The 16,040-nt window shown below is 60.0% G+C and overlaps 1 protein-coding gene across 6 annotated transcripts in view; it reads right to left on the reverse strand.

Moving 5' to 3' along the window:
- Nucleotides 1–7,422: 7,422 nt before the first annotated feature.
- Nucleotides 7,423–16,040, reverse strand: part of KCNIP2 (potassium voltage-gated channel interacting protein 2) — a 133,830-nt gene continuing 125,212 nt past the window's right edge. For all 6 annotated transcript variants that reach the window (XM_084633180.1, XM_084633182.1, XM_084633181.1 and 3 more), the window contains 4 exons: nucleotides 13,676–13,783; nucleotides 13,027–13,131; nucleotides 11,642–11,704; nucleotides 7,423–11,069 (listed from right to left, as the gene is read on the reverse strand). In XM_084633180.1, the coding sequence (XP_084489306.1) occupies nucleotides 11,022–11,069; nucleotides 11,642–11,704; nucleotides 13,027–13,131; nucleotides 13,676–13,783 (324 nt within the window). In that variant the 3' untranslated portion in view covers nucleotides 7,423–11,021. The remainder of the gene's footprint in view (nucleotides 11,070–11,641; nucleotides 11,705–13,026; nucleotides 13,132–13,675; nucleotides 13,784–16,040) is intronic.

The following is a 16,040-nucleotide window of genomic DNA, read 5'->3' on the forward strand; positions in this document are numbered from 1 at the left end:
TTGCTGTAACTGAACTGTAGGATTGGCACATTTTGCTTCCCTCTTTAGGAATGAGAAGTACAAAGTCCTAAGGGACTCTAGTCTCTTGGGGGAAAGTGAGGTCACAGAGAAAATGAGTGACACAACTCAATTTTGGTCCCACAAGCCTGGTCTACACTACAGAAATTTACCATTCAAACCTCCTAGAACCCTGGCCGTGGTGGATTCTTCATCACGGACCATTTTAAAATCAAGATTGGATGTTTTTCTACAAGATCTGCTCTAGAAATTATTTTGGGGCAGTTCTCTGGCCTGTGCTATACAGGAGGTCAGACTAGATGATCACCGTTGTCCCTTCTCGCCTTGGAATCGATGAATCTTGGAAGAACGCTTATTGACAGAAAAGTGCTTGAGCTGCTTTTACAGTCAGGGATAGGCTTGATTTACGCAAGTCTGAGGACCAGTTCACTCTGAATGGTTTCCGAGCCACTGCAGACATGGACCAATTAAATGGTTCAGCTAGTCCTCCTGCTACTGTCCCACAGTGCGTTGTTGGTCCTTCACAGTCTCCCAGAATCCACTGCTTCTCTTATCTGTCGGATAGGTATGCAGCCCGAAGCCATTGCCACTGAAACAGTTTAGAATGGCGTCTTGTGCATTCAGGGCAATCCTGCACTGGTTCTTCAACCAGATCAGCATGCCTGGTTGTTGAATTCATTGAACTGTGCTTAAGGCAGTCCTGTCCAGTTACAAGTAGTTCAGCTCTCCTATAGACAGTGCACCAGCAAAGAGAGAATTAAGTCCAAGCCCGAGGAAGCAGCAAAGATCCACTCATCTAAGAGAGAACATCCCCAGTTACTTTTAAAATACTCTTTGAACAAGCTGCTCTTAAAAGAAGTTGCCAACTCCTCTCTGTGCATGGCTTAAAACACAACATTGGGTTCACGGACTATCCCATAGGGCAGATACATTGTCCTGAGCCCCTAGGTACTCCTTAATTTGGGGTGTAAGAGATCATGAACAGACAACTTTGTAAAGGAATATTAGTTATTTGTATGACAGCACCTGGGGCCCCATTGTGTACACACACCGAGCAAGAGAATCACTATAATGAAGAGCTCACGGTCTAAATAGACAGGACAGGCAAAGAGTGAGAGGGGAAACTGAAGCACAGCCGGGGAGTGACTTCCCCAAGTTACAGTTGTCTATATTTTACCTATACTTTATGAATTTGTGACATGGAGGCCATAGGTCAAATCCACTGTACTTCTAGGGGAAATTAATTTTCCTGAAGCAGCTGTAAACACCCAGGCTAGCCTGAAACGTTCTCAAGCTATGGTCTGCAGAATAAAATATGCAGAATAAAAGCAACGGGATTAGGGAGTCTCCTCTCCTGAGAAGATTGCTGTCATGAAATGCAAGAGTCTGACAACTCAGAATCCAATGCCAACTCTCCATCAAGTGTGTCCAGATTACACCGATAACTTGTCTTTAGACAGTTGATTCATGCCGGCCAGGCCGGGATGACCTCTCCACCACTAGTAGCTAGCAGCTGGGGTCCTTGGAGGATCTATTTTTGGACCATTGCCATTTGTCTTGTAGGCTGATGGCTTTGGTGCTTATCATTTTTCTGCAGCGAGCAGTCCATCTTGTTTGCTGGTGGTGACTCCCCATTAGATAATAATTCACCCTACTGCCCCACCCCCACTTGCCTGGCACACCAGTTTTCACTCGTACCAGGAGCCCTTTGAAATGGCACATCAAGTGCCTACCTTCACTTATGGCACTGGGTCCGATACACCATATGTAGGGGCAGTGCAGGCCAGGGCATTAATCGAGTACATTGCTTGGTATAAATCCCCGGGGGTGGTTTGTGGGGACACTCCCCATTGACAGCATTTGATGCAAGTGATTCAGAAATGAACCTAGCCATCAAGCTTCCTTCAGGGTGGAGAACCCTTCATTAGAGGGGCAGAAAGGTCCAGTGGTTAGTGTGTGTGTGAGTGAGAAGGCAGGACATATAACAAGAGAGACTCAGACACAGAGGCAGCAAGAAAACCAAACAGTAGCTTGCAAGCATGCCGTGATGCCCGGGAGAAGCCTAGAAAGAGGTTCTGGGTTGGGCGTGCTGGCTGAAAAGAAGCTGGGGCCTTTAAGCTAAGCAGCTATTCCTTTCGCCTTCAGTTCTGTTTGGGGAAGCAGGTCTTTGTACATTTCTTGTAACTAAACAAGACTGCACCAAAGAAAATACCAGCCTTCAACTTGGAGCAGCCGCTTGGTTCGAAAGGGACACCACCACCACCAGTATAAGAGAAAGGCAGATCACACCAGCTCCTCAGCAGACATGCTCACGTTTCCATTTGTCATAGATATAGGTAACCTTGCTGACGTCAAATAAGGACACCCCACTCCTTTCTCAAAGACCGAAAGCTCAAATCAGGCCCCAAATCCTGGGTCGTTTGAGGGTCTGGATGGGTCATTTCCATGCAGCACGTGCTTCCAGACAGGAATGCCACCAAAACTACAAAGTCTCTTCTGGAAGCTCTGACCAAGCCGGAACCAGGACGTGCCAGGACTCAGACAAGAAAGCCCACCCTCACCTGATTTCCAGCCAAAGAGGTTGGGACAGTAGCCAAAAATCTGGGTGTTTTTGGGGTTCCAGCCCATTTTGTCCATCCATTTATTTTTCTTTGATGTTTGTAGAAGATGGTGCAGGCCCCTTGTCCATGCTGGTCTGTGCTAACACATGGAAGGGAAGAGTAATCATGTGACTGCCAGGGCGTGTGCCCCCCAAGGAGAGGTTGTCAGAGCGGGATAAGGGTCTTTGTATTTCAGGCTTCTGTCACTTCCTTGTGGCAGTTAAGGGAACTAAGGGGTCCTGGAGTCTCTGACATGGGTAGTGGCTCAAACCTGCCCTTTCCTTTTCTCCTTTGACAGTTATAATTACAATGCCCTGTTTCTGGACACAGAGATCTATGTATAGACACAGAGAGAGACCTACACCCAGACATGCACAGAGAGACCTCCGGACGGACACGCACCTGTAGACAAGTGCAGGTTCACTGTAGCCACAGGTTCATCAATACCCTTGTGGGGAGAACTGAAAACGGAGTAACCGCACTGCCGCATTGTTTCCTGGCTCCCATGCATTCTAGGCAGCTGTAATTCCTACCCTTGGGGCTGGAAAACGCCTTCTGCTGATCAATAGCATGCTCAGGCTTTGGTTGCAGCCCCCTGTGCAGCAATTTCAAGCTGACCTCCAAGCCATGCAGTAGTTTGATTGTCACCCCCCACTGCTGGCAGAATGGAAGCTGACATACAACTGTGAACCTGTGTTAACCTCACTCTCTCCTGCACGCCTACAAGCTGCAGCTGGGGAATTTTATCTCAGGCACAGCGTAGTGGCACGGGACACATACAGCAACATCAATTCTTTCTCAGCAGGCAACTCTGTGCCGACATGGATGCACCCTGGCATCATTAATTATACAGTAATGCTACTGAGGTTTAATTGTATTTAAACTCACCAGCTCCACAGGAACTTGGCTGGCCAGCCACCTTCCCCCTTCATCATCTAGGAAGCAGACTCTCAGCCCTCTCCAGAGACCCTCTCAAACGGGTCTTTTGCGGCATGCAGGGCTTAATTTGTGCCAGGACTTGCCAGGGCTGAGCCCCGGCACCTCTGCGGTTGGCGCATCAGTTATGAAACTAAAAAAACTGCTTGAGCTCCAGCACATCTTTCATTATAAATTAGGCACTGGCGCCATGGCCAGAAGTCAGACCAAGGGGGTAACCGGGGAACAATTTTCAGAGTGCTGGAGCCCTCAGAGAGCACCTTGCTAGCCACCCCAGGTCAAGCACCCTTGCTGACCACAGCCGTGGCAGCATGGCCTGGGGAGAGAGCAGCCTTCTTCACCCTCTTATTTCATGCAGAGAACCAGCTGCCGGTTTGATTGCTGCTGATCTCCGCTCATGCAATAGTGTCAGCTTCAGGAATTATTATTAGTGGTGGGGTAGCATCCAGAGGTCCCAGCTGAGATCAGGACCCCATTGTGGCAGATGCTGTGCAGATGCAGAGACAGTCCCTGTCCCAGACTTCTCCCAGCCTAGCCAGGATGGACAATGCGTGGGAGGGGAAACAGAAGAAATGATTTGCCCAGAAGCTCAGTGGCAGTGCAAGGACTAGCAGCTCCTGACTTCCAGGCTGATGCCTGTTCCATTAGACCCCATTGCTTCTCATTCTCAGTCGGGTGTTACTCTCTTTGTAAAGCTCCATGCGCATCTTCGCCGTGTAATTCTTTCTTATTTCTCTAGAGGTAGGTTGTCAAGCGGCTCAGTACTGCCCTGGGTCAGGGCGGCTGCTCAGCTGGTGAGCGGGGGCCTGCAAGTAGCCGGGGAAAGTCCGCATGGGGGAGAGGAAAAAAATCGTCTCACAGAGCAGAAAAGGCCCCAGCTGGGGCTCCAGGCCCTGCCTACCCAAACTCACCTCCCTTCTCCCTTCCTGGCCTTTCTCAGAGCCCTTCTCCCAACACCTGTGTCAGGGCAGGCTGCTCTGAGCGTAACTCCTTGTCCACCGGGGTCAGGCCGCAGCCTGCTACAGAAGGGGAGATAGATGGGCCGTTAAGATGAATGCAGCGCTTTGCGGTCTGCCATCTCCTGTGGCAGGGCATAGGGCATCTCCTGGGAGGACCCAAGGAGCTAAGAGGGCCCTGTGGTTTTGGGGTGCTGAGGCGGTGTTTTAGCACCCCTCTGCCACAAGAGGGCACTCTGAGCCAGCCCATGGCAGGCCCGGCTCTAGGTTCCATCAGCCAAGCCGGGCAGGGTGTGAAGGGCCTGGCCTGGCCCCGTTCACAGCCAGACCACCCCAACAGAGGTGGATGGAGCTGCCCAGGGAGCGAGAGCTGGGCCCCCCCTAAACCAGCCTTGCCAGGCCGCTCCCAGCACCCCATGTGCCAGGACTCCACGGCCCCAGCCGCACTCACAGGGCAGTCACCCCCTCCGTCCCTGCGCCCACAGCCCAGCTGGAGCTCGAGGGGGCAGGGGAGAGAGGAGCGGAAAGCCCCAACCCACCCCCATCTAACCCACCTCCATGCTGCTGGGACCACTCCCCAGTCTCCTGGCCTGTGCTCCCCAGGTGCTGCCAACCCCTCTTCTCTCCCCCAGATGTGCATCCTGCATGTTACCTTCCCCTTCACACCAGCTCCCGGCTGGACCTGACCCGTCTGCCCCCTCCTGATGTCTGCGCCTTTGGAAAAACCAGAGACCAGATCCCTCTCCCCCCCGCCAAAAAAAATCCGTCCTCGTGGGGGGTGGTCACAATCCCAGGATGTGAGTGGGGGGTCAGGGTGCTGAGAGGCTGCCCTCGCCTTGCTGACAGGACTAGCAAGGCCCAGCCCTCAGCCCAGCCCTCAGCCAGCGATCTGATGAGCAGGAACGCTTGTTTGCCTGTATGCGTCTGCACAGGTGCTGGGACTAGGGGTGTGGAGGGCTGCAGCACCCCCTGACTTGAAGTGGTTTCCTTTATATCCAGGGTTTAGAGCTTGCTTCAATAACTCTCAGCACCCCCACTATAAAAATTGTTCCAGCCCCCCAGTGCACCTGGGACATGAGGAACATGGGCCAGAGATGGGGACGGGCCCTCCTGGGTCATGGACCCCAGTCCCTGCTGTTGCAGCAACCCCATCGGATCATCCCCTTCCTAGACTTCACAAGCTCCGTCTAAAGCTAGTCAGGGTGTTTGCCCCACTGCTCCAGACCCTCACCCCTCCAGGGGTTAGAAACGTGCTGCTCCTCTCCAGCCTGAATTGCTCGCAACCAGTTTATCCCCGTTGGTTGTTGGGCCAACACTGCCCCTTAGCGTCACCAGCTGCTCCCCGCTGACGTATTTAGAATGCACAAGCGGGGCCCGCTCAGCCGTTCGGAACAGGCCAAACTCTGCTCTGGCCCAGCTGCACAGGGCGCTGGCCATGGCAGTCCCCGCGCTGTTGCCATCCCTGCGGGGGCTCAGCTCACGCTCACATCGCTGCCGCGGTGCAAGGACGAGCCCGTCCAAGCCGCCAGCCACGTGCATGGCTGGTTAGCTCCTCCTGTCGTGCCAGATGCTGTTTTCAGCACTCGAGCTGAACGGGTGGGGGCATGTGGCCTTGAGCTGGGCATGACGACGCCACCTGGCTGCAGAGATGTGCCCTTGGCCGCCGCGTGTAAGCGTGGCACTGCATGGCCCGGCTCTGCACCTGGGCCAGGTAGAATTCAGCTTTCTGGAACCTGGGGGCCTAGAACTGTACACATGGAACAGCTGCGATCTTAGAGCCAGCATCTCCGCCAGTCTGCCCTCCTGCATATCACAGGCCAGAGCCCCTCACCTGGGCTTTCCAGCGGATGAGACCCAGCTTAGAGCAGGAATTCTTGGTTGTAACCCGTCCTGCCTGAGCCAGGATCTTCCAGCGGGTGTGCGGTAAGCGCTGGTGTTGGGCGGGTGCCCCCAGGCATTGAACCTCCCGCCAGCTCAAAACCTGACACTAAGGTCACCCTCTCCCCTTCCGAAACCTTACCGTGCAGAGTAAACGAAAGAGCTTAAGAAGAGGGCAGGGGGTCAAAGAGGGCCCAGGACTGTGGGGTTGCTGCCCTCCCCCCCCAGGCCCAGTCCTGCCTCTCCCTGAGCTCTGGGCCCCCTGCAAGCACTGTCCCGCACCCCCCCAGAGGCCATCCCTCCTTCCCTGGCGGGTCGCTTCAGGCCTAGCACCATGATGCCAGTGGTGGTGACGGTCACCTGGGGTGGGCAAGTCCTTCCCCGCTCTAGTGACGGCAGCTCCCAGCGCTGTGCCTCCATCCGCCACCACTCAGGCACATTTGGCCTGGCCACCCTTCCCCCATTTTGGGGGGCCCTGGCTAAATTGTCCCTTTGGTCCTCCCCCAGACCGCCCCGTGGCCACCCCCAGGAGTGGATCAGGGACCTTCAGGAGGGAACGCCCGAGCTGCTGCAGGTGGCGTGGCAGCACCAAGGCTCCTCGGCCAGGGCTGGGGCTGGGACGGACTCGCTGCTGCTGTGTAGGTTACACTGGCTCCCTGTGTGTGGGTGAGTCTAGGGCCCTTCTAATGCCCCCAGCCGGGCAGCACCATCGCACCGTGGGCACCTGCAGCATCTCCCCCGTGAAACCCCCGCACGTGCCCGCGCGTGCCCGACACCGCCAGCAATGCACATGGGCACCCACCCTGCAGCGCCCCGGCAGCCCCGGTGCTGGAGAGGGGTCTTCGAAGGCAGGAGCACTAGCCAGGGGTGATGTGCTGAGCCCTCACCCCCAGAGCAGGCCCCCCCAACCAGCCCCTGCCCCGCCAGGCTCCAGCCAGGACCTCCCCCCTCCAGCTAGCACCCTGTGGCTGGGCCCCTTGCCCCCACCCGCCGCCCCACAGATGCCCAGACACAGATGCCCAGGCACAGCAGGGTGGTGCATAGCGACTGTGGTTGGATTTTATTGTATTTTTGATCATTGTTATTATACAAAATATACAGAGTTGAAAATGCAAAGCGGCTAGTGGGGCCCAGTGCCTGGTGAGGGGCACACGCCATGCGGCCAGGGGCGGGGCAGGGCACTGGTGCTGAATGCTGTTGCCGGTGCAGGAGAGGAGCAAGAGGACAGCCAAAATGACAATGCTCCCCCCCAAACCCAGAGTGACCCCAGCCCCACCAGGTGGAAGGGGGCGGGGGCTGTCTGGATGAGAGTGAGGCTCAGCCCCACCCACAAAGGGGCCCTCGCTCAGCCTAGAGGTGTGGGAACAAGTGGGGGGCAGTGAGGATCAAACCACGCCAGGGGTGCCGGGGCTCTGGGGTGGAGCTGCCAGCGAGGGGTGGGGGTGAGAGCTGGGCCCTGGGGCAGGGCCAGGTGGATGGAACGAAGGAAGGAGCATTAAAAACCTGTCCTGACAGCGAGATCTCTGGGGCGGGAGGACGAGGGAGCATTGCAGGCCATCGTCCGGGAGCCGGACCCCGCTGGGGAATGGCTCATGGGGCACGGGAGGGCGCCCCGGCTCCCCAGCCTGCAGAAAGCCCTGGAGGGGGCACAGGGGGAACAGTCCTGCCCCGGGACCAGAGCATGCGGCGTTTGAGGGCCAGCGACCTGTGGTGGGGCAGGGGCTGGCGCCAGCCTCCTGCTTTGTCCCCACCTAGGGACAGGGCCCCATGCAAAGGGCAGCTCCAGCTCGGATCGTTTCCTGGGGATTCAGATCCAGGCCCTTTGCTAATCAGCACCCCACAAGCCCCCCTGCCTCCCCGCTTGGCCGCTGCTGAGTTGGCACCAGCCCAGCCCTCGGCTGCCGCTCCCTGACAAAGAGGCTGCAGTTTGGGCAGCCGGGCGCTGGGTGGGTTTCTGCCCCAGTGCACCACCTGACCTCTAGCGGCACAGGGCTCGGTGCCCCCCTTCCCATACCCAGCAGAGAGCAGGACAGGCGGTTCCCACCCACCTGGCAGTGCCGAGAGCCACGCAGGTTTGGCAGGGAATAATCAACCCTATTAGCCCACAAAGCCAGTGGGGATGGCTGGCCAGAGATGTCTGCTGCCCTGGGCTCAGTCAGACCTGTCTTTCCCAGCTGATGGGCCCTGGACATGGAGCTGCTTCCCTGGGGAAATTCCCCAGGCTGCCTCTGGCTCTGCCTTGTTGCGCACACCCTCAGCCCTGACAGCAGCACTCATCCCAAGGCCTGCCAGGCTAGGAGCACGTTGAACCCGCCTCCCTGCCCAGATGAACAGCTCCACTCAGCTATCAGGAACGGGGAACAGGCCCCACCTCACAGGACCCGGCCTGAGGGACAGGGGGGCAGATCCGGGGAAGTGCCTTGGTGCAGCATGCAGTTGACTTGTGGAACTTGCTGCTGCAGGAGATTGTAATGGCAGCTGGCTCAGCACAGCTCCAACAAGGCCATCACTGTGAACAGGAACCGCGTCTGCAGAGAGAATTACAGGGGCCGTGGCGTCTCAGACCCAGGGCTGGCGCTAATCTGCAGCCGGGGTCCGGAGGAACCTGCCCATGTGCAGGGCAGGAGATGGGGCCACATCTTCCTTTGAAGCCCCAGGCACTGGCCACTGCTGGTGATAAAATACCCACGGGGACGGCTGCGCTGCCCCTCGGGGGGCGCTAGGGAGTGACACCCGCCTGTCATCAGAGGGACCCCAGGGACCAGTCTGCCAGCCTGTCCCCGGCAGCACTGGCTGGGCCGTGATGCCTAGGAATGGCATGCGCTGGCCGCGCACAAGCCCCGTGGCTCTCTGCCTCCCAGCCTGTCCTGCCCCATGTCAGCCCGAGGCAGACGGACGGCTGGCTGCCGAGCTATTCCCCCTCAACCGATCTGTCCAGCTCACGGCGTCGTCTCACTTCTGGGCTCCTCTGGGACTCTGTGCAGCCCACCCCCCGGCTCCCGTCACCCGCCCGCGTCGGCCTGAGCACAGGGGCCGCCAGCAGCTGCCTGAGCGACACCCTCTGGGCTCCTAGCCCCTCCTCCATCTGGGGTGCCGCTGGCGGTAGCAGCCTTGGCCCCACTTTGCTCAGGGCTGGGGGGGGTGAGATCTCAGCAGCTGGGCGGGGGAGTCCCCAGAGCCACGGGCTCTCCAGGGAGCATTGCCCACTGGCCCGGCCGCGTGCTGCCCGCTGCGACTGACCGGCGTGACGTGGCAGCGGGGAGCAGCAGGCAGGAAAGACGCAGGTTGTGCCCTGGGGCCAGCAGAGAGCAGGGCACCGGGAGCAAGAGAGCGCACAGAGCTGAAGAGCCGCCCAGAGAGGCTGCCGTCAGCCCCAGACTGGACTCTCTGCTTCTCCAATACACCCCCCCACCCCACCAGTGACACCCCAGGGCCAGGCCCCTTGCGTTAGGTCATTTCAGGGAAACGTTTTGCTCGGGCACCAAGTGCCAGCTGGATTCCTGGCGCCTGACGCCCCCTCTGCCCCCAGCAGTCCTGGAGAGGTTCCCCCGCAGCTCATCCGTGCTTGGTGCCCGCCATGCTAACCAGCCCCCCAGCCAAGCCCTCTGCTGGGAGCCGGGGGCCCCCCCACGGTGCAGACACCCCGAGCGGCTGGGCCGTGGCGCGAGACCGGCGCCTCCTGGCTCGGCCCCGGCAGTCACTGCCCCAGTGCTCCCGACGGGACGGGGGCCTCGTGGTGAAAGGCTTCCCGGCCCGTTCCCCAGCCACTCACCGCCCCAGCCTCTCCCTCCGCCCCTGGGCTCTAGGGGTCACCTCATTCCCCTGTCGCTGGCTAAGCCCAGCCAAGGTCCTGCTCCCTACAGCTAATGCAGGTGACTAACCCGTGAGCGCTCAGGGACGCGCCCAGCCTGCCTGCCTCCTCCAGGGCATCCGGGCACTGCTCCTCTGCCCACCCTGACGGGGGGAAGATGGAAGCAGCAGAGGGCATCTCCCTGACCCGGCGCCAGGGGAGGGGTGATGGCCCCCGTGATGAACAGCGACGGGGACCGGCCCGGGTTTGACGAAAGCATCTGGAACTGGTGGGTGCGGGATGCACTCCGCCCCCTGCTGGCAATGGCTGGAGCTGCAGAGGAACCCGTGCGGCAGGCCCTCAGGTGCAATACTCCAGATCGGGTTCCAGGTGGGGTCCTGGAGCTGGGGCCAGAGACGAGGGAAGGGAGCCAGCTCTGAATCCTCGAGGGCGGGGGACACTGTGAACCGGGCTGCGCAGTGGATACCTAGCAGGAGGGGGTGGGTGTTATACGGAGCCAGGCAGCTCCGATTCCGAGCTATGGGCGTAGGAGGGTCCGTTTGGGCCCAAGTGCCCCGGGAGAGCGCTTGCCTTCTGCCAGGCGGTGCCCACGCTCTGCCCCCAGGAGCGGCTCAGGATGCCCACGTCCCCATGGCAGGCAGAGCCGCAGCTAGCCCCAGGGCAAGGCCAGGTCCCTTCCTCGCAGGTGCCACCACCACGTCTCCCAGAGCCAAAATCCTTCCCCTGCAGCGTTCAGGGAGGCTGCGCAGCCAGGACGGGAGGGTCTCAGAGGAAGAGACGAGAGAGAAGCAGGAGCTTGGCCCGGTGGCGGGTCCAGCAGGGCTAGATCACGTTGTCGAAGAGCTGCATGGATCTCATGATGTTCTCGTCCTGCAGGGGCGGAGGAGGAGATGCGTCCGCTGGCCAGGCTCTCCCCACAACCGCACCCTAAACTGGAACCCGCGCTCAGTGGGTCTGCTGGGGCCTCGACTCTGACAGCAAAACCTGTGTCTAGGGTCCAGTGCCCCCCAGGCAGAGGGTCCCCGCTCACCGGGCTGTCCTGGCACCACCCAGAGCGCCAAGCTGGCATGCCACGGCGAAGGCCCAGGCTCACGGGCAAAGCGCTAGGAGCCTTTAACGGCTGAGAAGAGAGGGCCCCCCAGGCTGTAGGTCTCATTGGAAAGGTGACGTCTTGCCCCACACCCACCGGCACTATGCCAGGCTACTGGCTCTTAGGGGAGTGCACCCAGCCCCGCCCCACTTCCCACACAGTCCTGGGGACCCTCAGAGGTCTCTCCTCCAAGCACGGGTCCTGCCCAGCCTCGCTTAGCTTCTCAGCTCTGGGAGGAGCAGCTGGGCAGCAGTGCCCAAGGAACTCAGGGCAGGGGCGGGGCGTGGCAGGGTGAGGAGCCACGTGGGCGAGCGGGAGAAGGGCCTGGCCCAGGAACAAGCTGCGACTTTACCTTCTGACACGACTCGATGAACTCCTCGATTGTGACCACCCCGTCCTTATTCCGGTCCATCTTCTGCAAAGACACAGCGTCACGGAGCCGGCAGCGGGTCCAGAGACAGGCGGAGAGGCTGCATGTGCCCAACAGGGGACAGCCCCCCACTCTGATCCCTGCCGGGGGAGAGCGCCCCCCCACTCTGATCCCCACTGGGGGGACAGCATCCTCCACTCTGATCCCCGCCCAAGGGGGGACAGCACCCCCACTCTGATCCCCGCCCAAGGGGGGACAGCACCCCCACTCTGATCCCTGCCAGGGGAGAGCGCCCCCCCACTCTGATCCCTGCTCGGGGGACAGCATCCTCCACTCTGATCCCCGCCCAAAGGGGGACAGCACCCCCACTCTTATCCCTGTCATGGGGCTAGCGCCCCCCACTCTGATCCCCGCTGGGGGACAGCACCCCCACTCTTATCCCTGTCATGGGGCTAGCGCCCCCCACTCTGATCCCCACCTGAGGGGGACAGGGGCCACTCTGATCACTGCCAGGGGGACAGCACCCCCCGCTCTGATCCCTACCCGAAGTGGACAGCGCCCCCCACTGTGATCCTCACCTGAGGAGGAACAACAGCCCCCACTCTGATCCTTGTCATGGGGACAGCGCCCCCCACTCTGATCCCTGCTGGGAGGACAGCGCACCCCATTCTGATCCCCACCCAAGGGAGACGCCCCCCCCCCGATTCTGATCCCTGCCAGGAGGACAGCATCCCTCACTCGGATCCACAGGGGATCCCTCCTGTGTGGGCTGCATTTGGACAAGGAGGAGGCAACATCCCCAGCAGCCCGAGCAGCATCTGCCCAGGATGGGGCTCTCCGTGGGTCTGAGAGAGCCCAGGGTGCCCCCCAGATCTAAACCCCAAAACCCCATCCTGGGCAGATCCAGGTGAGCACAGGGTTAATCACGGGGGTGGGGCAGGTCTGTGGGTAACAAAGCCCAGGGATACGCCAGGATCCTCATTAATTCCCACAGGAAATGAGAAGGGAGCTCAAAGCTCCCGCTTCAGGGCAGCAGTCCGTGGCAGGAGGGGTTTGGGTGGGGAGCCTGCCAGGGGGCAGCTCACCCCACAGGGAAGAGCCCGGCACCTCCCGCAGAGTGGAGACAGGATGCTGGGCTGGATGGAGCCTGGGTCTGACCTGGGCCTATGATCCCCTGGAGCTTTCCCGCTTTGGGGGGGCATGGACAGGGGAGGGGTACATCCTGGGGCTTCCCCTCCACATCTCTCTATGCTGCTCTGAGCAATCTCTCCTTTGCCCTCCCGTCCCCAGCCCCCTGGGCCCTGCCCGTGGTCACTGACTCCTCTCCCTGCTCCCAGAGGGACCCCCGGGCCAGCTCCACGTCTCACCTGGAAAAAGTTCTCCACGTGCTCCTGGGGGGCCTCCTCCCGCATGGCCGGGTACGTGTATTTGCCCATCATGTCGTAGATGGACTTCATGATGTCCAGCATTTCCTGGAGGGAGGGGCCCAGAACCGAATAATTATTAGCAGTCGCCCCACGAAGAGGCCCCCATGCCTTTCTGCGGGAGGCACCTGGGCCCTCCCACCTCTCCCATCAGCAGGGGACACTCTGGGCAGCTTCTGGTGCCAGCCAAGGGAGACAGAGACACCTGCACTGGAAGGGGGTCAATCAAGTGACATGGCAGGATTGCAACCCTCTCCCCCTGCCAGGGAGAGACACGAGGAGCTGGGGGGCCCAGGCTGGGAACTGATTATTGCCCCCCACAACTCTGCAGATGCCACTCAATCCCAACCCGCAGCCCCCTGCTATCCCAGCTTGGGTTCCCCCCACAGCTCTCTGGATGCCCCTCAATCCCGACCCGCAGCTCCCTGTTATCCCAGCCCTGGGCTCCTGCTACCTCTGCTGAAGCCCTTCAGTCCTGCCCCTCTCCCCCCCCCCCCCCACAGCCCTAGATCTCCTGAGATGAAGTGGCCCAGCAGTGTCAGTGTTTCCCAGTGTCCCCCCCGCCCCCGGTTCCCATCTCTCCCACACACACCTCTTTGGTGATGCAGCCGTCTTTGTTCAGGTCATAGAGGTTGAAAGCCCAGCTGAGCCGGTCATCTATGGTGCCTCGGAGAATCACGGACAAACCAGCCACAAAGTCCTGTGGAGGAATCAGGGGTTACAAGGACAGTTGCTCTTGCAAGACCCTAGGCCATCAGGGTACAGAGCATAAGAAGGGCCAGACAGGCTCAGACCAGCAGCCCACCTAGCCCAGTGTCCTGTCTTGGACAGCGGCCGATGTCAGATAGGGAGTGAACAGAACAGGGCATTTTCAGGTGATCCATCTGTGACCCTGAGAACACCCCAATGCCAGCTGGCACGCTGAGGTCATGATATGTACCCAAAAGGTGGTAACGTAGCACTGAAAAACTAACGCTGATCATTAATGTTCTTGTGTGATGTATGTACGGTGACCCCACCAAGGACTTCCTGTCTCTGCTCTGCAAATATGTTCTCGAGATGTTCCTGGCGTGCAGCGCCTACACCACTCCTGCTGGGATTCTCTTTTCCAATCGCATCACTTTGCACTTCTCAACACGGAATTTCAGCTGCCCTTTTGTCACCCAGTCTCCCAGGTTTGTGAGATCCCCTGGTAACTCTTTGCAGTCTGCTTTGGACTTAAATACCATGAGTAATTTTGCATAGTCTGCAAATTTTGCCACCTCGCTGTTTACCCCTTTTCCCAGATCATTTATGAATATGCTGAATAGGACTGGGCCCAGGACAGACCCCTGGAGGACACCACTATTTACCTCTCTCCAGTCTGAAAACTGACCCTTTGATCTCATTAAACTGGGTGACTGGGCAACAAAATGACAGATGAAATGCAAAGCAATGCCCATTGGAAAACACGATCCCAACTGTACATATACAATGATCGGGGTCTAAATTAGCTGTTCCCACTCAGGAAAGATCTTGCAGTCATTGTGGGTAGTTCTCTAAAAACATCCACTCAATGTGCAGCGGCCATCAAAAAAGTGACCAGAATGCTGGGAATCGTTAGGGAGGGGATAGATAATCAGACAGAGACTATCATATTGCCTCAAGAGCAGGGGTCGGCAGCCTTTCAGAAGTGGTGGGCCAAGTCTTCATGTATTCGCTGTAATTTAAGGTTTTGCCTGCCAGTCATACATTTTCACGTTTTTTAGAAGGTCTCTCTCTAGAAGTCTGTATATTACGTAACTAAACTATTGTCGTATGTAAAGTAAACGAGGTTTTCAAAATGTTTAAGAAGCTTCATTTAAAATTAAATTAAAATGCAGATCTTACGCCGCCGGCCCGCTCAGCCCGCTGCCAGCCTGGGCTTCCGTTCACCCTGAGCGGGGCCGGCAGCCAGGACCCCCGACCAGCAGCGGGCTGGGCGGGACCCCAGACCGGCACCCCAGACCGGCAGCGGGCTGAGCGGGGCCAGCGGCCGGGACCCCAGACCGGCAGCGGGCTGAGCGGGGCCGGCGGCCGGGACCCCAGACCGGCAGCGGGCTGAGCGGGGCTGGCGGCCGGGACCCCAGACCGGCAGCGGGCTGGGCGGGACCGGCGGCCGGGACCCCAGACCGGCAGCGGGCTGGGCGGGGCCGGCGGCCGGGACCCCAGACCGGCAGCGGGCTGGGCGGGGCCGGCGGCCGGGACCCCAGACCGGCAGCGGGCTGGGTGGGGCCGGCGGCCGGGACCCCAGACCGGCAGCGGGCTGGGCGGGGCCGGCGGCCGGGACCCCAGACCGGCAGCGGGCTGGGCGGGGCCGGGACCCCAGACCGGCAGCGGGCTGGGCGGGGCCGGCGGCCGGGACCCCAGACCGGCAGCGGGCTGGGCGGGGCCGGCGGCCGGGACCCCAGACCGGCAGCGGGCTGGGCGGGGCCGGCGGCCGGGACCCCAGACCGGCAGCGGGCTGGGCGGGGCCGGCGGCCGGGACCCCAGACCGGCAGCGGGCTGGGCGGGGCCGGCGGCCGGGACCCCAGACCGGCAGTGGGCTGGGCGGGGCCGGCGGCTGGGACCCCAGACCGGCAGTGGGCTGGGCGGGGCCGGCGGCTGGGACCCCAGACCGGCAGTGGGCTGAGCGGGGCCGGCGGCTAGGAGCAGCTCAGCCCGCTGCCAGTCTGGGGTTCCAACCTCTGGCTCCTGCCAGCCAGGGTCCCGGCTGCCGGCACCGCTTAGCCCACTGCCGGTCTGGGATCCCGGCTCTGTCCACATAGAGCAGGTACCTACCTTGTTCTAGCCATTCTCTTCCTCTCTCTGCACTGAACTGAGGGTGGGAGTGTGCTGAGCACCGGGCTGGGGGTGATGGAGCAGGTTGGGGTGCAGGGTCTGGCCAGGAGCTAGAATGAGGGAGGGGGCTCAGGGTTGTGGCAGGAGGTGTGGGTGTG

The sequence above is a fragment of the Lepidochelys olivacea genome, assembly GCF_965140295.1.
Source record: "Lepidochelys olivacea isolate rLepOli2 genome assembly, chromosome: 7".
Lineage (NCBI taxonomy): Eukaryota > Metazoa > Chordata > Testudines > Cheloniidae > Lepidochelys > Lepidochelys olivacea.